This window comes from Xiphophorus couchianus, chromosome 13 (genome assembly GCF_001444195.1).
Source record: "Xiphophorus couchianus chromosome 13, X_couchianus-1.0, whole genome shotgun sequence".
In the NCBI taxonomy this organism is placed as follows: Eukaryota; Metazoa; Chordata; class Actinopteri; order Cyprinodontiformes; family Poeciliidae; genus Xiphophorus; species Xiphophorus couchianus.
The window spans coordinates 14,954,252-14,981,237 of record NC_040240.1 but is presented as its reverse complement, the minus strand read 5'-3'; the positions used below and the strand labels follow the sequence as shown (position 1 = coordinate 14,981,237).

Genomic DNA, 26,986 nt, shown 5'->3' with positions numbered 1-26,986 from the left:
AAAAATGAGCAAACTAACACAAAAACATGTCATCTACTCTAAGTAGGTTTATGTGGATGATTTGAAGCTGTTGATACGGTTTGTGACATCATGGTAATCATGTTTATTTGACTTTGTAGAAATGCTTGCAGACTCAATAGATGACCGATTTTTCTGCAGGTCTGAAGCTACGAAATGTTGGACCAATTTCGTTCCTTTTTGGTAAAACTGCGCCCTCTACTGATAACTATTAGAAAGTGCATATCAGGCACTGGACAGAAGGATATTCTCCCATACCTTGAATAAATATACCAAATTTTCACAGTACAGCTGTAAACAAAAGTGTCTAAAATAATCAATCAACTGCTATTTAATATATAAAATTTACAATGATTCCTTCTGCCACTAAAATAATGTAAGCGACCATTTTGATTATTGATAGAGCTGGTTAAACAATCACACCGACTACATTGATCAAAATTTCACACTTTTCCCATTTTGATCCCATTTATGGTTATTTGTGTAATCTATTTAAAACCAAGGTTATTTTTGGTGAACATTACAGCTATTTCTCTTGGCATTTTATATGCTTCCAAAAATTTTAAGACACTTGGAAAAAGTATTTGTTAATAACAAATCTCTTTTTACTGTTTTTGACACAGATCAACAAACTAAGTTTAATATCAAACAGGGATAATATCAATACTAATAATCAGTTTTTGCCACTATGTGCCCCCATAAACCTAATAAATACTCCACTTGATACTATACAATAACTGGAATATCACTAGTGGTATTTTGTCCCACTCTTCTTTGTAAAAATATTTTAATTTAGCAACAATGGAGGATTTCTTTAAGACAGAAAGCTGCATGTTTAAGGTGATTCAACAGCATAACAGCTGAATTTAAGACCAGACATTGACTAAACCCCTCAAAAACTGTATTCATTTTGTGTTTTTAGTCTGTTAGAGGTGGACCTCCGGTATATTTTCTTACTGTCCTGTTTCATAAATCAAGTTATCTTGATTTTAAGGTCAGAAGTTATTAATGAGTTTTTCTTCTTAAGGGTTTTATGATTGAGCTAAAAATCCCAATTTTATCAAATCCTGTTTCTGACATGCTGTTACTTATATGTCCCAAAAGGACAAAAATCTTACAAAATATTTTGTAAAAATGAGGTTAATAATAATAAAAAGCATTAAATGTTTTGTTTTAAAAAGTATTTTTACTATTGGTTAAAAACTTGTAAGAATAGTTTTGGCCACAACATTTTCCAATTATGTCTTTAAAAAGTAAATGAAAATAGAAATGCATATAAATAGAACTCAAATTAGATACAGCAGATAAATAAAAAATAATGAATGGTAAAATATATGAATCTGGGGGAGATTAAACAGCTAATACGAGAAAACAAATCATCTCCAACAATTGAAGCATTTTACAGGCATGTTATAAACATCTGACTGTTAAATATGTGAACAGTTTGACCTTTTCTGGTCATTTTAACTACAAACTAAATAGAACACAGGGTATAAAATGTATTTCAGAAAAATAAATAAATAAAAAAAATGAGGAAAAAAAGCTGCGTGCTTTAGTTATTAATATTTTGCCACATTACAACCACAAACAATGTACTTCATTTTGTTTTATTGGACAAATACAAAGTAATAGATAGTTGTGAAGTGAAATAACTTTTTCCTTTACACGTCTGCATGGAAATCTGTTACATGAAAAAATGTTTTCATTCGAGCAGGACAGTTATGGTAATCCATAAAACAAAACCCCAATAAAACCCATCAATGTTTGTGGCTGTAACGTGGCAGAATGAGAAACGGCTGAATACTTTTCTAAGGCTCTGCGGTTGGAGTAAGCACAGGTTCTCAAGATGCTCTGATGTATTCGCCGACTCCAGTTCCCATCACCATGCATCCTCGTGTTAAAGCACCGCTGTAGATGCTTTCCCACAGTGCTGCTGAAATCTCTAACCTCTTCTGTATTTTCATGGTATTTTGACTCCTTGGAACTGCAGATTTGTACGTCAAGCACACAGCATGAGGTGAAGCTAACGCACATAATGTTCTCAGATTGCACACGGCCTTACACAATAGACACATATGTAGAATCTAAAGTGAGACACTTTGGAGTAAAAACCATCAGCACACACTGTGTTTTTCAGTCGTTCATCTTTGCTAAAAACTTAAAGTGTCAGTTGTGTTAGTATTGCTAACGTAAGTCTTAGAAAAAGGTTTAAACTTGCTGAATTCACATGTAATTCCTTCATTTATTTATCGGTCTTTATTGGGCTTCCCTTCATTTTTCTGTATTTTTTTTAACCTTCATTGTTCACGAGAAGTTCCATTTAAGTTTTAGCAGCGCTTCGAACAGAGCTAACATTTGCTTGAGTCCAGTCCTGGATCCTCCACCTTCCAGATGGCGACTTTCCCGTCATGTTTGGCGGCTCCGCTGAGGACGTAGCGGTCCTCAGCCGAGCAGAGCGCCGTCACCTTGTCGATGTGGCCGTGGAGCTCCTTCAGAACCTCGTAGCGCTCCGTGTCCAGGATGTAAATCTTCCCCTTGGTAGAACCACGGCCCATACCCCCGATCCATACCTGGTCAGAGAGACAGAGAGAAAGAGCAGGTTACACTTTCCCCGTCCCAAATCACTGAAATATTATGCTGCTTCGAAATTATTTAATCAACTCATTGACCAGACTGGAATAGCTTTATTTGTAAATTTGGCTGAAGTGTTGTTTTGTTAGGCCACAAACTTCTACTAAACAGATTTGATATGATAAGATTCAGTGGTGAACTGGTTTAGAAATTATTTAGCTGACAGGACTCTTACTGAAGAAACTACATCACCTCCACTTACAATACCAAACGGTGTTCCTCCAGGATCTATGTTACACCCTTCTTCATTTTCTATTTTGGGTGAAACTACTATCATATACTGATGACACTAATTTATATAGCAGTGTCCTTTTTAACCCTTTTAGTTCTTGGATCTGCACACACAACTCTAACTGACACACTTATAGTCCAAAAAACTCATCCAAAACACTCCTAATGAAATCCAAAATGTCACTGGGCTCCGTTCTCTTGGCCTCTCCAAAACTCTCTCCAGAGCCTCTCGCCTGGAGAGAGCCTGGAGCCAGAAAAAAAATAGCATAGAGCACACAGGAAATGAGTAACTTCAACAGGATGGAAGAAAATAAAACGGTTTCATTGGATCTGGGGTTTGTTTTTTAAAAATTTTTTTACTGACCTCACGAGGAGAGCCAGTGCAATAGTATTGCTTAGTTTAAAAACTTCCTTTACAAGCTTACATTTTAATCACATAATCTGCATAAGGAGAAAATAAGAAATATTTTGGATGATTCAGACAATCTAAGGCCTTTAAGGTTGCTATGACAAAACAAGTCATAGCTTTTTCAAAAAACTTTTTCATTGGTTGTTTTAGAATTGCGGTGCATTTGAAGAAATCGGAAAAATTGGTGTCATATTGTATTCAAGCACTTCCTGGTTACAAAACGTTCACCGAATGAGCAGCAAATGTGAAAAACGCGCACAAAATAATGGCGGAAATGATTGATCATAAATCTGGCTTTATTTGGAAGTATATAAAAAACTAAATCAATATAAAAAAACTTTTGTATTTTCCAAACTACAGAGCGCACCTTACTGTAAGACGTATCTACAAAGTAAAAAAAAACCAAAACAAAACTGGAAACGTACATATGTAAGCCGCACTGGGCTAAAAGCCTCTGGTATCAAAGTGTGGGGAAACAGTAGCGACTTATAGTCCTAAAAATACGGTATTTTTATAAAGCTTGAGGTCCGTGCTGTCCAACCGACAGAGCGGGCATTGACCTTAGAGGGTTAATTTATGCTGTAGAGATAGATGCTTTTTTATTACCTTTGTCACAATATGTGTGTTTGTGAATTAACCTGGTTTTTGACTTGAATCATGCAGTAGCATCCAGTGCAGTCCTGCAGCATCACGCGGTTGATAGGTCTGCTCGCGTTTTTAACGTGCCAAATATACACCTCTGCAGAGTCGACACACACACTCCAAAGCTCCTCGCTCTAATAGAAACACAGGAAAACACAGGGAGGAGGACGTCCAACATTTACACTCTTAAAATACACAAACACAGTAATAATAATAATAATAATAATAACAGACAGTCTGTGTGCTACCTCAGGTATCAGCAGAGCAGAGCTAAACGTGACTCTCTGTTGTTCGGGGAGATTTATATGTTGTTTTAATGTACCGTTCCTCCAGACCTCCATTATACCGTCCCTAGCGCCTTGAGAAAGGGAGAGAGAAAATACACAGTCAGTAATTTAGAAAAGAAGCCCATTCATGCTTCATTTGTCTTGCTTTATTGAGAAAAGAAACTCACAACACCAGAGAACTCCACCACAGCTGTAGACTGACTGCAGGCGATTGCAGGAGAGACGAAAATGTCTCTTCACCTACAAGCAGAGACGAGTAAATCCACAACATGTGGTGAAGTCAACCTGGGAAATATTTATTCATCCAGATTTTGACTGAGATGGGAAGCAACCGGCTGATTTTCCACTCACCTGTAGAGTCGAGACTTCCCACGCCATGATGGTTCCCTCCGCACTGCAGGAGTACGCCACCTTGTGGCTGAAGATTACAGCACACATTTCAAACATATATCCAGGATGCGTTTTTACAGAACTAACTGAACATGTGCATGTTTTAGAGAAATGTATGTTAGTAAATTAAATTTCAACATCTAGGATTAGAACAATCAAACTATCAGCCTCTGATGATGCCCTGGTGATAAATAATCAGTGATACATTTCAAAAGTAGAGAACTAGAAAAAAAAATATTTAGAAGTTATAAATAAGGTGTTACCAGTATTTTTCGTTGTCCAGTGCAAGTCCTGTGACCTCTGCCCTGTGTTCAGTCAGCTGCCTATTACAGACCATGGACACCACACTGATGATGTAGATGACACAGTCCTCAGAACCCATCCAGACCTGGTCTCTGTCAACTCCCAGCATGCAGTTCTGAAAACACACAAACCTACATGATAAGCTTCAGGATTAATATAATTATTTATTTATTTCATTCAGTCAAAAAATATTTACTGTTTTAATACTGTCAGATTAATTGTAATAATATTCAATCTATTAAAGAAATTTGCAAGTTTTATGCAAATGTTTTATAACAAAATAACAAAAACAGAGTCAACATTTTAAAAAGTTAAGGAAAGCTCATTCACACAAGTACATATATTCTCCACTAGGTGGCATGAGAATTTAAAAAAACCATACACCTCGGTTTAATTGTTTTTTTTCAAAGAGACAGAGGTAGAATATTAACAAAGTCCTAAGGAGATACATCTCTCTGTTTCTGGTGAATGTTTACCTAACAATGTTAACATGCAAGTTACTGCAAGCAGAAAAAGAAAATGAAAGAAAAAAGGAAAAAAGGCAGAGGGGAAAAACTGCTTCATCTGTATCTGATTTCAGTGGCATGTGTGATGGATAACAGCTGAACCTGTCTGGCTCTGGAGTCAAATATTTTTGATTACCAGCAAACTGAAGCCTTCTTTTTTTTACTGGTCTCACTCATCACTGGTTTTCCTAAGGCTACACAGCAGTTCAGTCCCAGTTCTATGAGTTCCTCTTTGCATTGTGATTGGAATTGCTCCTACTTTCACTAACGATTATACCTCTGAAGATGATAGTTCCCTATCAATTCAGTTTGCTTATAATTCATTGGATAGTTCTTAATCCAATTTCAGCAATTTCCTTAGATATTTTCTTTGCTTGATGCATACCAATCTTCCCAAAATAGATTAACATCTTCTTTACGACCACAACTTCCGTCTAATAAATCAGAACTTCTTCCCTGAAACAGTTGGGATTAAACAAGTGGTTTTATTGCATACAATGATTCCATCATAAAAATAGAATGGCATCATTTGAATGACCTGCAGAGTCCTGACAGTGATTCTTGTCCAAAATTAGTGTCTGATCCCACTGATGAGCTTTTGAAAGACTGGCCAAATATGTCCACAAACACTCCTAAACATTCTGAAAAAGTTTTCCCAGATGAGTTTAAGCTGCTGCATCTGCAAAGTGAGTCCCAGCATCACATAAAACCGATGGATTAAAAATGGGATGTCACTCCACTTTACATGTCTGTGAGGGCAGATGAGACAACACTGCGGTAATATAGTGTAGCACGGATGATAATCTGTTTCTTTAGTTTGGTTTTATATACAGTAGTACCAAATCAGGTATAAAAAGCTTGGAATAATTACTCAAACATTTAATCCCAACAAATCCATATCCTGACTTTGAAACAAGATTTTATTGAGAATGACTACATTCTCAAATAAAGAGTAGAGGATACAGTAGTACAACCCCATTTTATTTTATGTAATGAACATTTATATTTAAAAAAACAACAACAAAAAAACCACACACATATAGATAATTTGAAATTGGCAGCTGTAGTCAGAATACATTTAAAATGTTACACTGTTAAGCAGAGTCAAAAGGTGTGTCTGTCCCAAACATCAGCACTGAAAAACAATATCCGCTATGACTAAAGACAGCTTACACGCTTTGACAGAAAACAGTGGGTGTGATTTCTTTTGTTTTTAAGAAGCTTTTCTGTAAAAAGAAAAAAAAAAACTGTCAACTGGAAAATCACCAGAAGTTTTAATAACCAGCATGCTGCTGGTTTCTCTTACCAGTCTTGCATTTCCAACTTGGCAGGTTTGTATGAGGGACCAGCTGGATGCATCATAGACCATCACCTTCCCTCCACCCACAGACACCCATAACTGACCTGAAACACACACAAGCAGCATTTATCAGTTATTTTTTGATAAAAAAATAAATAAATAAAAAACTTTCACCAAAGACACTTATTAGAAACTTTACTTTCTGACCAGAAGATGCACAGAGTTATAAAACCCAAACACAAATGAGGTAAAGATGTTTCCTGCAACTGCACCAGATTCTATTTAGGTGTGACCATTATATAGTTTGAGTCAAAACCCTTCATGCTCTGCAGTATTCTTGAGCAGACTGACTCCACCCTGGCTTGATCTAACGGTCACATTTTTTCCTACATATTCACTGTTGCTGGAAAAAAAAGAAAGAAAGAGAGAGAGAGCAACATCCTGCGTTTCATAAGGGGAGCAGAGAGAGAAACGTACACACTGAAAGAAGGGAGTGGTGAGGAATGAGGGGGTGAGAAAACTGGTCTTGGGCCAGAAACTCAATTCAGTGACCTATATTCAAGCGGGAGAGGCTAACTCAGGGAGACAGACGTGAATAGCTAGATGTGTTCTTTTCAGCAAAGAGAAGGCTGCCACAGAGGGGCTGTGTTTGTCATTCACATGAGTGTATTTGAGTTGGTGGTAGGTCCGTTACCAGCTTGCTTCTGAGTGGCCCCAGATGGCTGCAAACTAAAGGCCACAGCTTTTGTTGTTCGTTTTTAGCCTTCCTCAACCGTATAGCAACAGTGCACCACCCACAAAGACAACAACAAAAAAGGTCACAAGTCATGTTTAATGGTCAACAGAGGTTTAGATTGACCAGTAAAGGTTTACCAGAAGAATAGGTTTCTAAACATCTGCACAAAAATGCCAGAGGAGCACGCAAACAAACCAGAAGTGATGAAAAAGCAACAATGATCTAAAATCAGCTGAAATGTGAAGCGTTGTAAGACAGACACAGAGGTCAAGTTCCAGAATAAAAAAGCTGGAAAAACGGAACAGCTGCCAAGAATCTAGTAAAATCTTTAAAAATAATCAGAAAAACCTCATAAGTTTGAGTTTCTAAGCTAATGTTGCTACAAGACACTTAACATTTTTTGTTTCTTTAAGACATTATGAGTCTGAGCGCACATCCAGCAGACGAGGGGTTCCTCAGGGCTCCGTTCTTGGGACACTTTTCTGTGTTACGACACATGCTGGCCACACACATTTAAATATTTTCTTGTTAACAAATGAGTCTCTGTCAATTATTACCTTAATAGTAATATAATATATAGATATGTGGGAATTTTCTTTAATGTAAATAATTGTCTGTATGCTCCTCATTTCCCAAATACTTTTAGGAAACAAGACACACAAAAACTACTGCTTACTCCTACTTGTAAAATATTTTTCCTAGTTTATATCATTATCTGTTCATATGTTTCAGCTTGTATTTTTAGTTATTTTTAGTTTAATGAGTGTTCTTTTAATAGATTTATTGTGTTAATATATTTTTCTCTGAATTACCTGGTGTGAATAGTGTTAGCAATAGCCCAACAATGTCTAATAATTTCCCCCTGTTTTCCTCTGTCTAAAAATGAATCTGAAATAACTCATTTCAATGTCACTCTCAGGCTTGCAGAGCTTCCTGCTGGTCTGCAAAGGAAGACATTTATATTTAGTTTGCAGTGGAGTCAAAAAAAACTCCAAGGTGAGTTTAGAGCAGCAATTCTCAAATGGCCCATTACCTTTTATGGGTTTTTTTTTAGATTAGACTCTGATTCAAATGGCGGAATCACCACCTCTGCATCCCAAAGTTATGGAAAAACATATAGACCTTTTAATTTAAATCAGTTGTGATGGATCAGGGAAACATGAAGAACATGCAGGGAAGAGGCTCATGAGGATTGCGACTTAAAAATGTGTGTGTTAAGAAACATACTCAAACATTTATGGGCTGAAATATAGTCTTGTCCAAAAACTTTAGCTTAAATTGACAATAACTAAGTACTTTTGAAAAGCTCTTAAATGGAAGTTTCCTTTAAATTCAGTATTTTCACAATATTCAATGAATTTGACAAATTTCTTTCAGTTTAGCACTTTCCCGAAAAGGGAGACCGGATGAGGAGGAAGTGCTGCTGGAAAATTTAATGTGCACATACAGTACACGCTTTTCCCGTTAATGTAAGAGCTGATTGTAAACCAAAGGTTAACTGCATAATCAGTAATTGTTAATTGTGTCAGTCAGTGGGGGTGGGTGCCACAATGCAATGTAGAATTACAAAACACTTCTACTGCTGAAAAACAACCAATCAAAAGCCAGACTTCGTTGTGGACCAATCAGATACCAGAGGAACCTGACACCTGTCACCACAGTGTCAACAGGAATGCTGTAGCGACTGCTCAGTTACAGGATTTGTTCAGGAGGTGTGCGTGTGTGCGTGTGTGTACCTGGAGTGTACAACAACACATCTACAGCCTGGGGTACGGCAAATTCCACTGACGGGTTTATTTTATGCTTCAGCGTCTCTGAAGTTGTGCTGGGAACCATCATCTGAGCTGGAGACGCATAAAACAGAAGTAATTAACCTTTTATGGGATGACTACATGGTGATGCAACAGGAAGCTCTTCCATGCACCAATTTCTCTTCCAAAAAAAAACTTTCAGATGACGCATTACGTGATAAAGCTTCTATGAGCAGAAGGTTTAGCAAAAAAGATTTTAAAAAATGCAATAATAATAAAACAAAAGCAAACACAGTAGCGGGGGATGGAGAAAGAGTTATCTCACCTTCTAGACTCATGCGGTCAAAGTAAGCGAGTTTAGAAGCAGCATAGATGGCTTTACTGCTCTGAAGGCTGCCCACTACAGCATCCATCAACAGGGCATTGGTCAAAGCCTGTTGCATATATTGTGGATCCTGGAGACAAAGATATTTTAGATGTAATGAGTAAGAATAAACAAACAAACAAACAAAAAAAACTTAATTTACCTGCTGTTTGTACATATTTAAGAAGAAAGAATGAAACTAAACAATTAAAAACTTGACTTCACAATGTTTTAAAAAAATGTATGATTGAATATTGCAATATGTTTTATTACTATTGACCCACATTTTTCACATTTTTTCTTTAAACCACACAATGTCCCCGCCACCTTCTGCATGCTTTCACATCTCAGCTATTGTCATCCATGTCAAATGTAAACAGCAAGAGCGGTGAGCATGCAAACTGTGAATGCATGGCACTTGAAACATAAGAGTGAACTAAATAAATCCATTTTGAGATTGCACACATTTATATGGCAACTATGACTGTAACTTAGTATATTGCACAGCTCTAAATGATAGTACACAATTCGCTAATAGTTTATTTTTCCTTTTTAGTTTTTTCAACTTAAAAAAGAAATTGTTGTTTACAACATCAGATCTCTGCTATCTGGGATTCTAGTTATTAATGTTTGGATATTAAAATTGGCCAAACAAAACGGCAACTCCTGTTTGCCAAGATTAATTTAAGACATCGGGATACATTTTAAATTGTGACAAAAGTGGGTTGTACACCAACTTTAATCCATATTAAGCTCACTTCTCAGAATATGTAATTCAGAATATATGATGTAATATAGTTTTGGTTTAAGAAATTATGTATAAAATATGTTTTGCCAACTCATTTAAATTTCTATCACACTGTTGTGTGAGAGATTCAGAGATGCAAGGATATATGCTACATTTGACAAATACTGCTCCAGCTTTGCCACAATCTAAATTTATCAAGGCTACTTTTAATCAGCCCTTACATAAGCATTGTTTGTTATAGGCCACTCTGGTGCATCCAAGTGAAAATTCTCACCTAAAAGTATAATACTTAGAAATACAACTTACACTCCCTTGTCTAAGTTGTGCAAAACTTTTCTAATACTGACTTTTTTTGTTAAATTATTTCTAATTGTCTAATGTCTTTTGTTGGCTGATTAGTTACAAGAGTTTTTTAATTAGTGCTGCTTGTAAAACATAAAAACACTGTCATGTGTATTAATGATCACCTTGCTGACTGCACAGTACTAATAAGAAGAACTGAGATTTTTCAATTCAGGTGGAGAGTTAACAGACGAAAGAAAATGAAAATGTGTGTTTCAGCTACAATGTCCAGTTTCAAAAAGGAAAACCTCCTCCTACTACAGCGCGCATATTTTTGGTCATCTGCGCCTGACAGAATTTCAGCCACGCCCACACAGGTCACTGCAGTTCATGTGTGTGTACATGTGCACACACACTGAGATAAAAAACAAGATAGTAAAGGTGACAAATAACTCAATAATTGATCTTGATAGGGTGTTGCATTGCCCACTTTCATTCTTCTACAGAGTTTTGTAATATTGCCAGTTACACTTACCCACCCTCCTAGATCAAAGCTTTACCTTGTGTCGGTCAGCTATTGATCGTCCTGCCCACATCTCCTTGACCATCAGATTCCACAGCTCAGTTTCCGTTTTCAGGTTCGCCTCGAATGTCTCCTTCCTTCCATGAACCCGGATCTTCAGGCTGGGGATGCGTAGAACCAGGAAGGGAGCAGAGGACACCCTCACTTCCTGTCAACGAAGAATTGCTGTCATCTTTTTAAATTCTTACTTACTGGCTCGTGTTGTTTATTCTCAGTTTTTCCTCTCACCTCTAAATCTCGATATTGTGCCACCTCCACGTATCCCGGTCGTCCGTCGGTCAGCAAGAAAAGCCGCCGCTGAGTCATGGCGATCTTCCCCACACCACGACTTGTTTTGACGGAGGATGACAGCTTGAAGACACATTCGGTAGCATCAATGTGCTCCAGCACAGATGCTGGCAGACACACCTTAAAAACAAATAAATAAAAAAAAATTATACAGTCATTACATACAGGAGAAAAAAAGGCAAAGAAAATCCATCACCAAATTTTTCTAATCAAGTCTTTAAAAAAAATTGACAAATGACAAATTCTGTTTCACTGAAACTATTGACCCTTTTGTTTTATTGGGATTTCAAACAATAAACCAACAAAGTGATGAATAACTGTGGAAGAGAAGAAAAATGACAGTTGCAATTGGTTGCACTATATGTTTGGGAATATATATATCCATGCCGCTGTTTTCAGATTTGCATTTTTAGAAAAATTATTAAGCCGTATATCCTTTACAACTATGCCCCACCTCGTGTTGGTATTTCAGAAAAAATGAAATAAAGCTTGTGGTTACAATGTGACAGAATGTACAAGAAAAGAGCATGTGGTGTAAATATCTACACAGGAACCTGCAATCGCCAATGTAATATTTAAAAGAAAAGTCTTCAAAGAGATTTTATACAAGTTCTCAGAGACTACTAGAAATATCTAATGAACTCAAACACTCAATATTTTCTATTTTGCTTTTTTAAAGTGATAAACGAGGGAAAATATTAATCTAATCATCCATCTAATTGTCAAATTGCACACGAAGGATCTAGAACTTATATAAAACAAATGGGCAAACATTATTTTCACATGTAAATAGAACATTTGCATTCATTTAGGGAAAAATCTGGCCATATTTATTAACCTTTATGCAAACTGATGTTGTTCCTCCATGACTCGAGCTATTAGGGACATGAAAATAGCATGAAATAAATACCATCTGATAAAAGCTGTATAATGCAAGAGTAAAATAAGGGAGACGAAGCAACCTGCTGTCTGCATTGCCAGTTTCATATGTTGAGCATTCTGCACTAGAAGTTAAAGCACTTTTCATTTATTCAATCAAAAACTTAACTGCGAATCAATCAATCAGTAAATAATTTATGTACCACGAGCAATGATTAAGCAATCTGATCCTACTTCAGTCAATGCTTCTCATCTTGTAACAAATCAGTAAAATGGATGAAACATCCTGCTGTCTTTAACAATTTGCAGCCATGCGTCACAAATATCTCCATCTTCTATTCATTTGGAAACATCACCGCCAACCTGATTCCTCCCTGATAAAGACAGACATTGTTCTCTAAAATATTTTGAGTGTCTCACTCTTGCTTGTACCTAGAGGTCACTGTCAGGCGGCATGTTTCTCTATCTCTGAAATCATTTCTGTGTTTGCTGTTTTAGCGTCTGCAGACAAGAACAAACACTACGTGACGGAAAAATAGGAGCGGGCTGCTCGCGTCAGCTGGACTTGATGGGCATGTTTGTATGTATTTAGTGAATGCAGAGCAGAAAGAAAGCAGAGACCTCATGCAGAACAAGTGAAAAATAAATTGCTTGGGAATTTCTCCAGCGTCGGTCTACTAACATTTACTCACACATTATAAAAAACAAAAAAAACCACACACATTTCCGTAATTGACAAATTAAAATATTTTCTACAAAGTTCTCTCCTGTTGCAGGTATGGATATCAACACATTTAATTTTTGGTACACACCTCTTGAGCCTCGGCCTCAGTGTCCTTCCAGATGGTGTAAAACACTCTGAATAAGTCTGGACCAACCTGCTTCTGGTGACCTGCAGTGTACACACACACACACACACGCACGCCCCCCCACACACACACAAAAAATTACAACAAAATTCAACAAAATGGTTGAATACTGAGCTGAGCCACATTTTGTTTTTCTTAAATCTGCCGACAGAGCAGTCTTGTTTGAAGAGCTCTGTTGCACACAAACATGCCCAACCATCTGGTTGGAGGCTAAGATACGTTTTTCTTTCTCTATTAGGCTGTTTGATGTGCCAGCAAGCCTGCAGAGTGAGCAGCTGGAGCCGGCCTTCAGCACCACATCAACACAGCAGCTGTGTGTGCTCTCATCCACCGAGACACAACCATGTAATTTTTAGCCATATGGGATAAGTCAAGTAAACTTAATTTAATCCTGTACATCCTTTGCTGAGTTAAAAGTACTAATTAAGCAGCTTAGTGCCACCACTTAAATGCAGACAGCATGGGATCACTGATGATGCAAACTGAGAATCTGACAACTTTCAGATTTTTAAAGACATCGTCACCCTTTAATTTTTACCTTACGTCCCTACTACCTACTTCCATAGATGTCTGAGAGTGTTTCCAAACATTCCAATAATAAAAAAAACTTGATTATCTATGAAATGTGAGGTTAAAAATAGAGAGCAGAGAAAAAAGGTTGGATTGCATGTCTGGAAAACTCCACCATAAATTAATTTTTTTTAAGCACACTTTTCTTGTTTTTCACAACTTTGCAAATACATTGTGAAGAAAATGGTGTGCATTTTATGACGAGACAGGATTGCCCAAGCAACTGACAGATACATTAATCTTGGTAATATAATTTGTTACAAACAGCAACAATATGAATACTAAATTAATACGTTTGATTGCATAATTAGAAAAGTAAGTTTCACATCAACAAACTACCTTCACCCAAGGAAAAAAACCTTAAACAGAAATACATTAGCAAACATGACAACCAATGAGATAGAAAGGAGAGCAGCTCTCACTCTAATCCGTCATCTTTCTTTCACTGGATTGAAAGACATAATCAAGAACTTCAATGTTGGAAAAAATCTTAAATATTCTAAGATAAAGCAGAGCTACATTCAAGTGTTATTCAAGTTAGTCCCATGTGGAAACATTTGAAGAACGTGTAAAACATGCACACAAATGCTAAAGTAGAACAAAGCTTATCTAAGGCCTCAGTTTAATCTGAAAATGTATGTGACAAACTCTTCAGACGGGGCAAGTCAATCATTAACCCAAGAAATAAATGTTTGCCTGAAAAAGCGGAAGAAAGGGCACAGCAGAAAGATTCCTGCAAACAATAGTTAAAAGCAAGTAGTCCAAAATCTTGGAGTTTATTAAACAACCATAAACGAAAGTACAAACTAGCAATAAACAATGTGTCCCTCATTAACTGTAATCAAGCCAAACACACATGTAAAAAAGTACAGTAAAAATTTCCTCCTTACCTACGGTTAGAGCATCAAACAGTCTGTGAATGGTTCCTTGGTCTTTTACGATGCCAGACTCCTGGACACATTTCACAAACTCCTCCAAGTGCATGTATTTTTTTGGCAGCTGGAAACGCTTTACTGCTGCGTCTTCCTGTCCTGTGCCCTGGGTCGCACGCTCCCGTTCCTGTTCCCTCTTCAGCCGACTGATTAGGCGTTTGATCTCTGGCCTTCTGTCCACCTGCAAAGACAATTTTGATATTCAATACTGAGGTGTTGCTGTCCACGTCACTGTTAGCCACTGGTAATACAATACAATGAAATAAGCCCATTCCAAAACTTTTTGTCTAATTTGGTGCATTACAAGCACAAACCTCAATGCTTTTTACTTAAATATTATGCGATAGAGGGAAAAGGAAAAAGGTGGATTATTTTTAAAAGACATTTAAATATATAAATCACAAACAACTGGTGTAGATTTGTTATTTACACCCCTTTTAGTTCTCCTTAATAATTATGTTCTACCTTGTGTTTATCTATCACACATGTTGGTGTAATGTGATTAAAAATGGGCAGGAATGTATGTGTAATGTACATGTCGCATTTATACCTCAGCAGTAGTTTTAGTTTCTAGATTCAATAATAAAAAAAAAAAGTGGAGTTGGTCTGAACTGACCTGTACCCGCTCAACATCTAGCAGGGAGTCTATTACAGAGTTAACCATCTGTGAAGGGAAGATTTCAGCGTCGGTCTTATAAAGACTATGAAAATCCTCTAATGCATCCAGACGCCTGTTGGACACAGTGTTCACCAAACCCCGGAGGTAATGGTATCTGCACACAGAAGAACAGACTGGATAAGCTACACACAAACTGTAACAGGATTTAATTGATCATCTAGCGCCCTTTAGGAAATCTACTAAGGGGCTCTGAAATCTTGAAAAGCAGCTAATTAATTCACAATGCCTGAAATGCAAACAAAAACAAAGACCATGAGGACATAATGATAAAATCTTCATGACTCATGAGCTATAACCTGTTCTTCAAGAAGCAGACTTTGTACTAAATAAAGATACAGAGGGAAATCCAGCAGAAATGCGAATCTGGCTTTTTTTATTTCTTTAAGGACTCTAGCAGTCAGAAGCTGGGGCAGGAATGAGCTAACCAGAAAGATTACATAATCAAAGGGGTTATTGCCGCATTTTATTTGCATTACTTCAGTGCTGAATCATATGATTGTTCTTCAGTTAGTGTCAGCAAAAAATTATATTTGAACAATCTGGTCAGGTGAAACTATAAACCCTCTCCATCATTTCGGCAGATACCTGGCCAGCAGCGCAGATTCATCAGGTGGTGTCGCACTAATAGCCTTCCCCAGTGAGGCTACCATGTCAGAGTAATAGTTCTGAACATAATGATAGGCTAATGGTGGCGGGAACTCTGGGAGACGGAACACCTTCAGAGGTTTCTGAAGAAACTTCAACCCTAGAGAGAAAAATATGTATTCAGGAATGAGATCATATTCAAATGATTCTCAGTTCAGTCACCAGTACTGACCACTATCGGGACCAATCTTCCGAATGGAGAATAGTCTGTTTGCGTTCAACGTGACTGATTCATTAATGGGTTGGTCGAGATTCGGCAGACTGGCTCCCAGCCGCTTGCTCAGTTTGCGATCAGGGCCAGCTCTGGACAGCTCAGACATCGGAGGGCGGCGTGGAGATTCTGTCATTGCACGATTCCTGCAAAGAACACAGTCGGGAAGAGGATTTTGTTTGACAGTGAGAGAAAGTAGTTTGACCAAGCTTCAGAAACTTTAGGTACAAATATTTAAACCATGACTGTGCCACATCAAATGTCACTCAAGAAAGCCAGTGCTCAGTAGGAAAAAGGGATTGTGTAATCTCCCAATATGCTTGGCAATGGCAAATCATCACCAATGTCAGCTATAAAACTCAGAATTGGGATAGTTTTGGTGTTGGGATTCTTTGGGATTTTAGGGTCCAAACTCATGTAGAAGAAAATTAAGATGAAACAGAGAAATCAGCTGGTGACCAGAAACATGTTTGGCCCCTAACTGGTTACCAGCCATTCAGAAACTAAAAAGCAATCGTTTTCCACTCACTGAGCACAGAACACCAGAGGATTAACAGGTCACAACAACACCAACACCAACCTTTGTATGAATTTTATTACTAAATTAAGAAAAAGTGAAAATGATTTTACAAATCAGTCAGGTACTTAAAATGAAGTCGGAGGTATGGTTTCTTTAGCCCTCTAGAGAGCGAGATTTCCAATGGAAAACAGGAAGGCTCAAAAGAGAACAGCCAAGTTGCTCTGTCTTATTTATTTTACATAATTTTTCATCCTCGATCTATTAAAATGTTGGATTTGGAAAAGTTGGCAGCATTTCAGAGATCACAAAGTTGAGGAGACAACAGGGGTGTCGAACTCCAGTCCGCAAGGGCCGCAGTCCTGCAACTTTTAGACGTGCCTCTGCTGCACCACACCTGAATATAATAATTAGGTCATTAGCAAGGCTCTGGAGAACTGATCTACACAAGGAGGAGGTAATTAAGCCATTTCATTCCAGTATTTTGTACCTGTGGCACATCCAAAAACTGCAGGACAGCAGCCCTCGAGGACTGGAGTTTGACACCTGTGATCTACAATCTCGAGTAAATCCACACAGAGCCTGATGTTTTGTAACGTTAATCGTGACAATAAAAAAAAGCTAGACAGTTTAACGTGTGAACTTTACAAGTATATTTTTTGCTTCAGAATATTAGTACTATCTTCTTCTTCTTTGACTTATAATATATCAATAAATGACTACTTTACACAGTTGGGCAAGAAAAAAAATATTAAAATGTTCTTTTTTTATTGTATTAAAGAAATATAAATCAGTCAATGTAAATCTTAAACTTTTCATCTTTTAGTTAGAGAAGGGACAAGAGGTGTAATAACTGATATTTATAGTAACTGAACGGGATTGAAAACACACATAACAAAAAAAAAATATTCCCAGAAATTGTGTTAAATAAAGTAATCAGCACTTTTATCACTGCCCCTCAGCAGTGACATCATGCCAGCGTCATACCGGTGTGCATGGCTTCGTGTCATCTGCTCCATGCGGCTGAAGGAATCTCTTTTCCGGTTTAGCCTGTCCCGCAGGAATGAGTGAAAGATGTGCGTCTCCAACACCTGAGAACAATTCCAGCAGAGTCAGTCACAGTCTCAGGTCTGTGTGTGACAGAGAGTACATCTTAGTTTAACAATGGTCGACAATTACCTTTCTGTAAAACAGCTGGTCGTCTGGCTCCCTTGTTCTAAGAAACTCCTCACTATTAAAAACTCTGTGTTCATGGTTTAAGAAGTCCTGGACCCCTCTGATATAAAAACACAAGGTGCCAGAGAGTAAGACTTTCTGATTTTTTAACCTGTTCAGTATTTTTATCTTTCGGTGGATCCTGACCTGAAGATGTTGACCACTAGTTCCAGGGCGATGTTTTGGATCTGGGAGTTGAGTTTCTGCTGCCAGCCTCTACGCTGGGAGCGAAGGGTGTTAACATCTGTGCCTGTTCCAAGGTGGCACAGCTCCAAATCGTACTGAAGCTGTAAGCTCTCTGCCCTGGAGAACCCAAAGCACAAACAAATTTAGTCTAATATGAGGATTATATCCACCATCGACTCTTCTAATTTAAAAGTCTTCAGGATGTAACCTCGACTTAAACTCTGATTCAGATTTGACTTCTGTTATTAAACTATTTTTAGCAAAAGTAACTTCTGACTAAAGAACTATGAGCACATGATGAAGTACCAGTAAACTGGCCTATAAAATAACAGGTTTGGGAGCATCTCAGTCATACAATAGATTAGCAAAGCAAAGACAAACTAAATGTTCTTTATGATGTGCATAATTTTCAAAACCTGACCTTCAAACCTTTAGGGAAATATTTTGCTCATTTAGTTTCCAAATGCTCAGACAGCAGTTTAACGATGGTATACTGACACACTTTCTACCTAGCTTGAATTTTGTCCTCATTACAAACACAAACTGCGGATCTAGAGTCTTTTGAGTTATGTTTCTACCAGCTGTGCACATCCAGAAGCTGAAACTTTTTGTTGATTCATCTTCATAAAAACATCTCAGGCTATGTCAGCTGGGTGAAAAGCATCTGCGAACACCGGCTTCCAAGTCCCGGCACATATTGTCAACTGGATTTAAGCCTAAACTTTGACTAGGTCATTCTAACCCATGTAAAAATGTAAAACATTTACGCAAATAAATTTCATTCAATAACTAAATAAAACAGCACTACAGCAATACTTTTCGATTGGGGTTCATGTGCGTTACCTTGAAATAAAGCACTCTGCTGCAGCCAGAGGTAATGCAGGAAGATCGACAGCTTCAGACCACGATGTCTGAATAAAGCCATCATCCACATTCACAAGGATTAGGTCCTCTGTCTCCTAAATCCAGAGATAAACACATGTAAAACATAGCACAGTTTAACAGAGAAAGGCTCAGTCTGCAGAAAAGAAAGCTTCTGTGAAAATGTGAGCTGAGCTTCAATAAGACAATGAATAAAGATGAAGACAGCTGAGTACAAGCAGCCATTGTTGAACTCCATATATGAGTTTAATAAGGACAAATCAGACACTATACTAATTATAAAACCTCACATTTTTTGTGAGATGCGGATAGAACCAAGAATTCTTTAGTTTGCATCTGTGGTTTTAATTTAACTTATTTAGTAAATTACTGGTAAGCAAAATTTAAGCAATAAACTGTGGTGTGTACTTACAGCAGCAATCTCTTCAAAGTGATTAATGTGACAACCCATCAGGAAAGCGGTCGGCGCCATAAGAAAGTCCAGCATTCCTCGGGCCAAGACAGGAACGTAGGGCTGTTGCCAGGACAGCGGCTAAGAGCAAGAAGCAGGAAGAGATAAACTAAAGGATATTGTTTTTAACTCTTTTTTTGATTAATATAATAATAAAAAAAAAAACACTAACCTGCAGGTACAGCAACAAACTCTCCGCCACCAGAGTCAGTCTGGCCCAGTCTGAGGAGAAAAAGACAATCCTCTGCTCTTGCAGAAGGCAGGAAAGCACCTGGAAGACGCAGCAATGGGAAAACTTAGTCTGTTCTAGAATAGCATTTTTACAGACTTCATGTTCTCCTGTGTGCTGTGTCTGTGAAATAACCACCTGGAGCAGAGCTGTGTGAGTGAAACAGAGAAGAGGAAGGTGAAGGTTGATGTCCACAAGGGGACTGTCCGGATCGTCTCTGGACGGGAGAACCACTTGAAGGGGACGAAGACTGAAAGACTGACAAACACATTTTAATGTTTAGATCTATTATAATGTGGTGTAGAACGAAAGTAGAATTTAGTACAGAAGATGCACAGAAAGGCAGGAATATATTCTGACCACATGCAGCTGTCCAGGAGGTGGTAGGGGAACGAGGGACAGCTTGGCTGAAAACTCCCTGATTGTTTCTTCAAGATCAGCTTGTCTCGCAGTACGTAACTGGACCAGCAGACTGGCAATGATGAGAAAGAAGTATTATTACAAATAATAGATAATTAGAGATATACTAAGTTGTTAAGGGTTGATGTTATATATTTTCTTTAGCATCTTATACTAGCTATTGGAGAGAGTTCCATTAGATCTGACATAATTATTTTCAGTTAAATCATGATCAAAAGCAATATATTTACAAAATTATGTTACCATGACAAGCAGTCTTTCAGAGCATTGTAGTAGGGAACCTTTGAAATGATGCACACAGCAAAAGGAGCAAACAGACGACACTTAGGTGCATTCCATCTGTGGCCATTTTGGAAGACACTTTCCTGAATAGACTGTTAAGGTAAAAGAGGATCAGAAATAAAACTCAGAATTTATCATATTCAATGTTTTACTGATCAAGCTCCATGTGTGTTAGTACCTGCACAGCTCTGTAGTATTGGACAACAACTCCATGGCTTCTATTACCAAACAGGTCGGTAAAAACCAAGAAATGATAAGTGTCATCTTTCTGCTCACTGGCTAGTTGAAGACCATCTAATCAAAAAACAAGAGGTACCAAATAAAATACAAACACTGATAATCTAAGCTGTAAGAGGTATTAAAAAAACAATTAAAAGTGAACACAGCTGGTGCACAAACAAGCTGCATTAGATATGACCCAAATATTTGACGACAAAGAGCACTAAATTTTGCTTCTGTATATAAATTAGTATATAAATGCTTTTGAATGAAAGCGGTACCAGGGAAACAGAGCTGAGGCAAAGCGATGAGGTCCAGATCCTTCGGAACACTGATGTCCTCCGTTGTCGGCGATGCTTCGCGACGACTGCTTGAATCTCCATTGGACACGCCCTCCGCAGCACGATCTCGCCTCTTCTGCAGGTTACAGAAGAGGCTCGAATTATTTCTATTTCATTTTTAATAAATTAGTTAATGAAGCAAACCTTTTTAATGAAACTTCTTCTCCTCTGCACACGGCTGAAAGCTGGACCAATGACGTGGTTCGAGTTGGCCTCTATGGAAACAAACGGCGGAGCATGGACCTGCAGTACCTCAGGATCCAGCAGGGGGAGCTCACTTGACTTTGTGCGCTGGAAGGGATTGCAAAATCGTTTTACTTGTCGTAGATGTATGATAAGGATAAGTCATTATGTTTTTATAAACAAAAACGTAATGATGCAGTTTGGAAATCCAAAAAAACTGATAAAATTTTTCATCTCACTTCATTTTTGTGCATACATACTTGCTGTAACTCTCGAAGCTTATCGCTGGGAGCTCCTACCACTACACAGGCCTCCAGGAGCCCAGATGGGAGCTCCGCCATCACATCAGAGTTCACACACTCCTAGAAACACACACACACACAGCACACTTACATACACTTGGAGACATTTTGATGAGAATGCATCACTAATAATGTAATATTTTTGCATTGCTTGAATACAAATTGTCCTTGAAAATCTGCATGACATGTTAATCCAGAGTTATTTTAAAATAGAACACAGATAAAATATCCTGCATCTGTTTTCATATTTGTTATGAAAACAGTTTTGAAATCGATAGCTCACCTTTTACATTGTGACAAACCAAACAGAAGAAGGTAAAGCTGCCGTGATGGCTAATAGATCACTCTTAATAAAAAATAAGACTCCTTCAAAGACTTCTACATAAGACAAAAACAGCTGCACTGACTAATATTTGCAAAACATAACACGCATCTATTAAAAACTGTCAACACCGTTTTTCTCATGAATTACATGCAGCATTGCGTCCACAGAGCAGATGTGTCACAGGGTTACCCACTGGTGCATTAAACCAAGTGTCTCATCAGAGGAATCGAAACCACAAACGCTACCAAATTACCGTAACTGAACCTCTTTTACAGGAGTTTTTAAATTCTCTGGCACTTGTGTTCTTTTCATATGGGTCATATTTAACATCACTGGTAACATAAATCATCCTTGACACTCCTTGTAAAAGAAACCATTTATATTTTATAGCAGTATAATAAGCTTTTTAATAGAAGAATTTACGATTGGTTTTGTTACTGTAGGACCATTACAATCAAAGGTTTTGTTGTCCCTGTTCTTCCTAAACACACAAGAATGACCAATTTTGAGCATTCTTTAAAAAACTGCAGATTTTTATTCAAAGCATGGACGATGCCTAGCACAGCGTCCAAGGTTTTTGGAAAATAAAATTGTCCATACCATAACAGATCTTCTATCACATTAAACATTGGGAATGAGGTCCTTTTTCAAAGCTTCATTCTTGCTTTAACACTAAATCCACATGAAAACATCTTTGCCTCATCTAATGAACGTCTAAATTCTGATGAAGTTAAAATTCCAATAGAATTTATCCAAATCCACGTTTATGTCCATGTCAGGAAGATGAACATGGTTTCTTTCCAGGCCTTGTTTGTCACAGTTCCAGTTGTTTTATACTTTTACATTTTTGCTCCAAATGTTGAAAGTTCACTTTAAGTCAGTCAAGACCATGGACAAGATTGCCTTACTTCAACTAGAATTTCTTGTGTCTTCCCCCATTTTGAAGCTAAGAGGCCTCTGCGTAAAATGCTATTTATACCCCACTAGAAGATGAAGTCATGAGTTATTTATTAAAGATTCTAGAGACTCGGACCAACTGGGCAAACACTTTCAAATAATAATTTCACTTCAACATACCTTAGACATGAAATGTTCTAACTGACCTCAATAAATTCTGAAAATACTTATTCAAAGAAAAATAAATGTATTTTGTGTGATTTAGGGTGTGAGGGGGAAATGGTTTGTTTAAATGTATGAAAGTATTTGCAGGAAGTAGAAAGTAGGAAGTAGGAAAAGTAAACTGATAACATGTTGGTACAAAACGGGGCTATGAATTGGTAAAAGGGCATACTGACCTGGAGGCACCTTTACTATGACAGTGACACACCTTTTGAGGCTTTTCAAGAATGTATTGGTCATTTAGTTGATGAAAATCTTCATTACTAATGTTCATTAAATTTTTCATATTTACTGTGATTTGTTGTGATGTTTCTCCTTTTCAAATTTCTCTATTTAAGAAAAACATGCTTGTTTTACATTAGATCTTAGTGCAACTAGCAAAAAGGAACAAATTATACATTATAAAAATGCTACAATTACTTTTATTTTCCAAGAAATGAGATGGGTGCCATTAAAAGCTTTAGGGGTTATTTTATGTTCCTTCACAAAGGATTTTTTTTTTACAACCACTAAATAAATGTTTTGAATTAAAAGTGGGACTTTTCTAAAAATGCCAGCCATGATGGTGTAATAGCAAAAAATTCAAGCTTTATTTGCAGGTTTTTACCATCTTCCAGGATGCGAAAATGATGTGAAAAGCACCATTTTTAAATGCAGAAAAACATATCCTGCAAGTCTGCTAGCATACCACAGGTCATCTGTGAACATCTGACATGCATTAGCTGCAACTAAAGGCTGAAACTGAGAAGTTTAATATATTAGCCTTCTTTCCGTTGTATTAAAAATTCCTTCTCTCGAATCTTTTATTCATGTCTTGCTGGTTTTCCTTTAGGTTTCTACTTGTATTTTTCTTCCTAAAGCCAATCACTTCATTTCTATCATTATTCTTATTTCAACATACTGTCTGTTTCACCTTTGTCATGCATACCCTCTTTAAGTCTTCGGGTCATTCCGGCCTCTGACTAACAACCCTGCTGTGTCATGGAAAAGAAACATCACTTAAGTCATTTATAGGCCTGAAACCCCCTCATTAAGTAAACTTTGAAAGTTGCAATAGTGGCAATGATTATTTGCACATTGAAATAATTTCCCTATACAGGTAAAGGAAGTTTACTAATGAAAACATAAAGGGGGAACTTTAAAGAAAGGCAGACTGAGCACTTGCACAGTAAAGAAACTGCATTTTTCCTCAATCAACATGCTTGCACTGAGCACAAACTGATAAACAATACCTGGGACTTGAATTTGGTGTTTACCTTTGAGAGGCAACTCTACACTGTTCAAGTCGTTCAACAAGTTCTACCTCCTATCTGTCAGAGACCAGTGACAAAGGTATATATTGCATTTTTTTCCCCTTTTTGGTTTATAAGCAAACTTGAAAAATAAACACTGGTTGAACAATAGACTGCCTTTTTGACAGTCTGATAAAAGTCACATAATGAGTTTTTTCTAAGTTTTCTGATCCTCAGGAGAGTTAACAACTTGTCCCAAAAACTGGTATCACATTTCCCCCCCGCGTTTTTACAGCAATAATTTTTGTAAATAAAAACAATAACACTTGAATATATTGAACAGTTAGTTTCCTTACTTTTTTAAATGATAAAAGTGTCCAACTCTGAATTTATAAGCGACCTCATAACTTCCTGACACACAGGAATAAGGTGACCTCTTAAAAACGAGTACATGCCCTTTTAGTAGACACTAGACAAAGCTTTAATAGATTTTTACTGGCTAATAAGGGAAAACTAACTTCATGATGTCTCCTAGTGACTAACGCGAAGGAGAAGTACCAGAAAAGGGCTTATTTATATGTTTAGGTTTCAAAACAATGTCCTTTAAAAAAACAAAACGTGCATATTATAAAAGCAGAAACTCCCTTTGGCCTCTCTAGTTCTCTGTATTGTTTGAGAAACATATGGCTCCATTAGCCAAATCGTTTAACTAAAATACAATTTTCAAACAAACAAAACAAATTAAACCAGAAAGCACCAACAGGTTAACAGTTTTCTGCAATTACCCCACCTAAACAATTATCACTGTATGAACTATGAGAAAATAAAAGCGAGACGTGAGTTAAGACAGACCAAGTCATATTGAAAAAAAAAAAGTGACAGACCTTATATTACTCGGTCATTTCCACTGGGTTCGGTTCCGACATTCGGTTAGCTCGCCAACACAGCCATTGTTCGCGGTCACAAAGCCGTTTAAAAACGCCACAAACTTTACTGTACGCAGTGATTCAAAATTCACAGACACTCACACTGGTTTACAGCTGATCTGTTAAACTTGGCAGCGACACGACCCTGCTGGTTTCCTGTGCTCTGTCAAAATAAAAGCTTGGCTCCGAGTAAGAGAGATGACTTTATACGTTTTGAAATGTCGCCACCTACTGCATTTTTAAGGTACTGCATGTTTATTATTTAAGCTCATTCAAACTTCTACTGTATATGTGCTACATAGTAGCTTCAATTTTGTTCTAGTTTTTTCCGGTTTACTTTAGTTAGGGAGGTAAGTTATTGCCATTTGGTTTACTTACTTTAAATAGGTTAGTTCGGTTAATATTTTTAAAAAATTGTTTTCTTTGTTGTTTTAAGCTAATTCCAAAGTTACACCCTGCTACATATGTTACAGTACATTGGTTTAAAATTTACAACAAACTAATACATTCTGGTGGGGAAATTCTTCCTCTTTGAACATTTTTTTTGTGGTTAGACCTACGTACACTCAAAGTATACCAATTTCAATATATGTATCTGTGATAACATCAAATTGCCACCAGATGTCGCCGTAGATCCTTTTGATAAAAAGAATCACTGAAGAAGGATCTGCTTTGGACTAACAAAATGAAGCTTCATTTAAAATTCTGAAGATTTAATAATAATTTTTAAATAAAATTCTTTAAACCTCCCAACTTCTACACCTTGTTGTTAATTATTACTTTTCAAGTATTGGCTTTTCATTGTATTAAAAAGAGCTTTTATTTTACTAATTTATGTCACAGCAGCACAGTTTTGGAAATAGATTAGGCCACCTAGGATTTAATAAGGTGAGTTCCAAATTTTAAACACTTGAACCAAAGTGGCCTTTTCTGGTTTCAGGCAAATGTTGCACTTTTAACTTATGCATATTCATAATTCAATAACTTCTTTCTGCATTTTTATAACTTAACCTACATGTACATTAAGAATGGAAAAAGGTTGTTTAGAAAACAAACTTGTTTGGACTTAAGGCAGTCATATCGACCCCCTGAAAATTTCTGTATTTGGAATTGCACTACTTTGTATTTTCAGTAATATAATATTGGTTTTATGAATATCATACTGTGCTTAAAAAAATCTCTGCTCAGTGAAGCAATTTTGTTAGTTTGACCAATTAAAATATTTTAAATTTGATCAAATGCAACACAAACGTCTTAAAAGACTGTGAAATACTGTTTAATTTATTAGAAGACACAAATTAGAGACCAATTTCAGCTATCATTAGCTATCCAATGTACTGTATACACAAATATTTCTTCACAGTGCCTTCCTACCTTATAAAATTGTTCCACACTTACTTTTTGCTGCCTTTAAAAACGTGACACCCTTAGTGGAGAGCCATATTGCCTGAAAACTACCCCCGAATTTATTGACAAAATATAGTTTTATAGGTTTATTTATATTTTAACAATTTAAAATACTGATATTTGCTAATGCTGCGTTTCTGATTTTGACAAAAAGGGCTACGTTTTAAACCTGAGAAATTCAAAGTGAAAGGAGTACATTTTTACTTTTTGTTGTTGCCCTGTTAAATCGTTTTATTGTTCGGATCTAGTGGAAAGTTTTTCTAAACTGCCTTGCGTCTGGGTTAAGAAAGCAGTTGTAGGATTTTAAATGGTTGAGGTATGAACACATCCATTCATTCATGCTGCTGTATTCTGTGCCTCAGCCCAGGCTTTTCCTCTTTCCCTCCCTCTGTGTGTGTGTGTGTGTGTGTGTGTGTGTGTGTGTGTGTGTGTGTGTGTGTGTTGCTCCGGGCAGCAGCCATGTTGGAATGCTGGATGTGGAGAGGAGGGGGAAGCA

General features: G+C 37.1%; 1 protein-coding gene across 2 annotated transcripts; it reads right to left on the bottom strand.

Moving 5' to 3' along the window:
• Positions 1–605: 605 nt before the first annotated feature.
• dennd3a (DENN/MADD domain containing 3a) lies at positions 606–25,247 on the bottom strand. Of its 2 annotated transcripts, XM_028036794.1 has the most exons (30): positions 25,042–25,245; positions 21,440–21,541; positions 21,141–21,287; positions 20,937–21,072; positions 20,615–20,730; positions 20,398–20,528; positions 20,095–20,206; positions 19,873–19,992; positions 19,678–19,776; positions 19,467–19,586; positions 19,016–19,131; positions 18,134–18,289; positions 17,951–18,047; positions 17,759–17,862; positions 16,216–16,400; positions 15,984–16,143; positions 15,336–15,492; positions 14,678–14,900; positions 13,161–13,240; positions 11,410–11,589; positions 11,159–11,329; positions 9,530–9,659; positions 9,190–9,297; positions 6,724–6,821; positions 4,872–5,026; positions 4,570–4,636; positions 4,386–4,458; positions 4,180–4,289; positions 3,928–4,065; positions 606–2,588 (listed from the first exon to the last, which is right to left on the bottom strand). In XM_028036794.1, exons 2-30 carry the CDS (start codon positions 21,518–21,520, stop codon positions 2,367–2,369), a joined length of 3,792 nt encoding a protein of 1,263 aa, XP_027892595.1. In that variant the 5' UTR covers positions 21,521–21,541; positions 25,042–25,245; the 3' UTR covers positions 606–2,366. The 2 variants fall into 2 exon arrangements, with proteins under 2 accessions (XP_027892595.1, XP_027892596.1); XM_028036795.1 differs by lacking the exons at positions 606–2,588; positions 3,928–4,065; positions 4,180–4,289; positions 4,386–4,458; positions 4,570–4,636 and having other exon boundaries at positions 4,878–5,042; positions 25,042–25,247.
• Positions 25,248–26,986: the final 1,739 nt, after the last annotated feature.

Coding starts and splice junctions, on each gene's coding strand:
- dennd3a (XM_028036794.1), bottom strand. CDS start 21,520: ATGGCGGAGCTCCCATCTGGGCTCCTGGAGGCCTGTGTAGTGGTAGGA. Junction 5,027..6,723: donor AAGTTGGAAATGCAAGACTG/GTAAGAGAAACC, acceptor GTGTGTTTTCAG/AACTGCATGCTGGGAGTTGA. Junction 4,290..4,385: donor TGGTGGAGTTCTCTGGTGTT/GTGAGTTTCTTT, acceptor CCCTTTCTCAAG/GCGCTAGGGACGGTATAATG.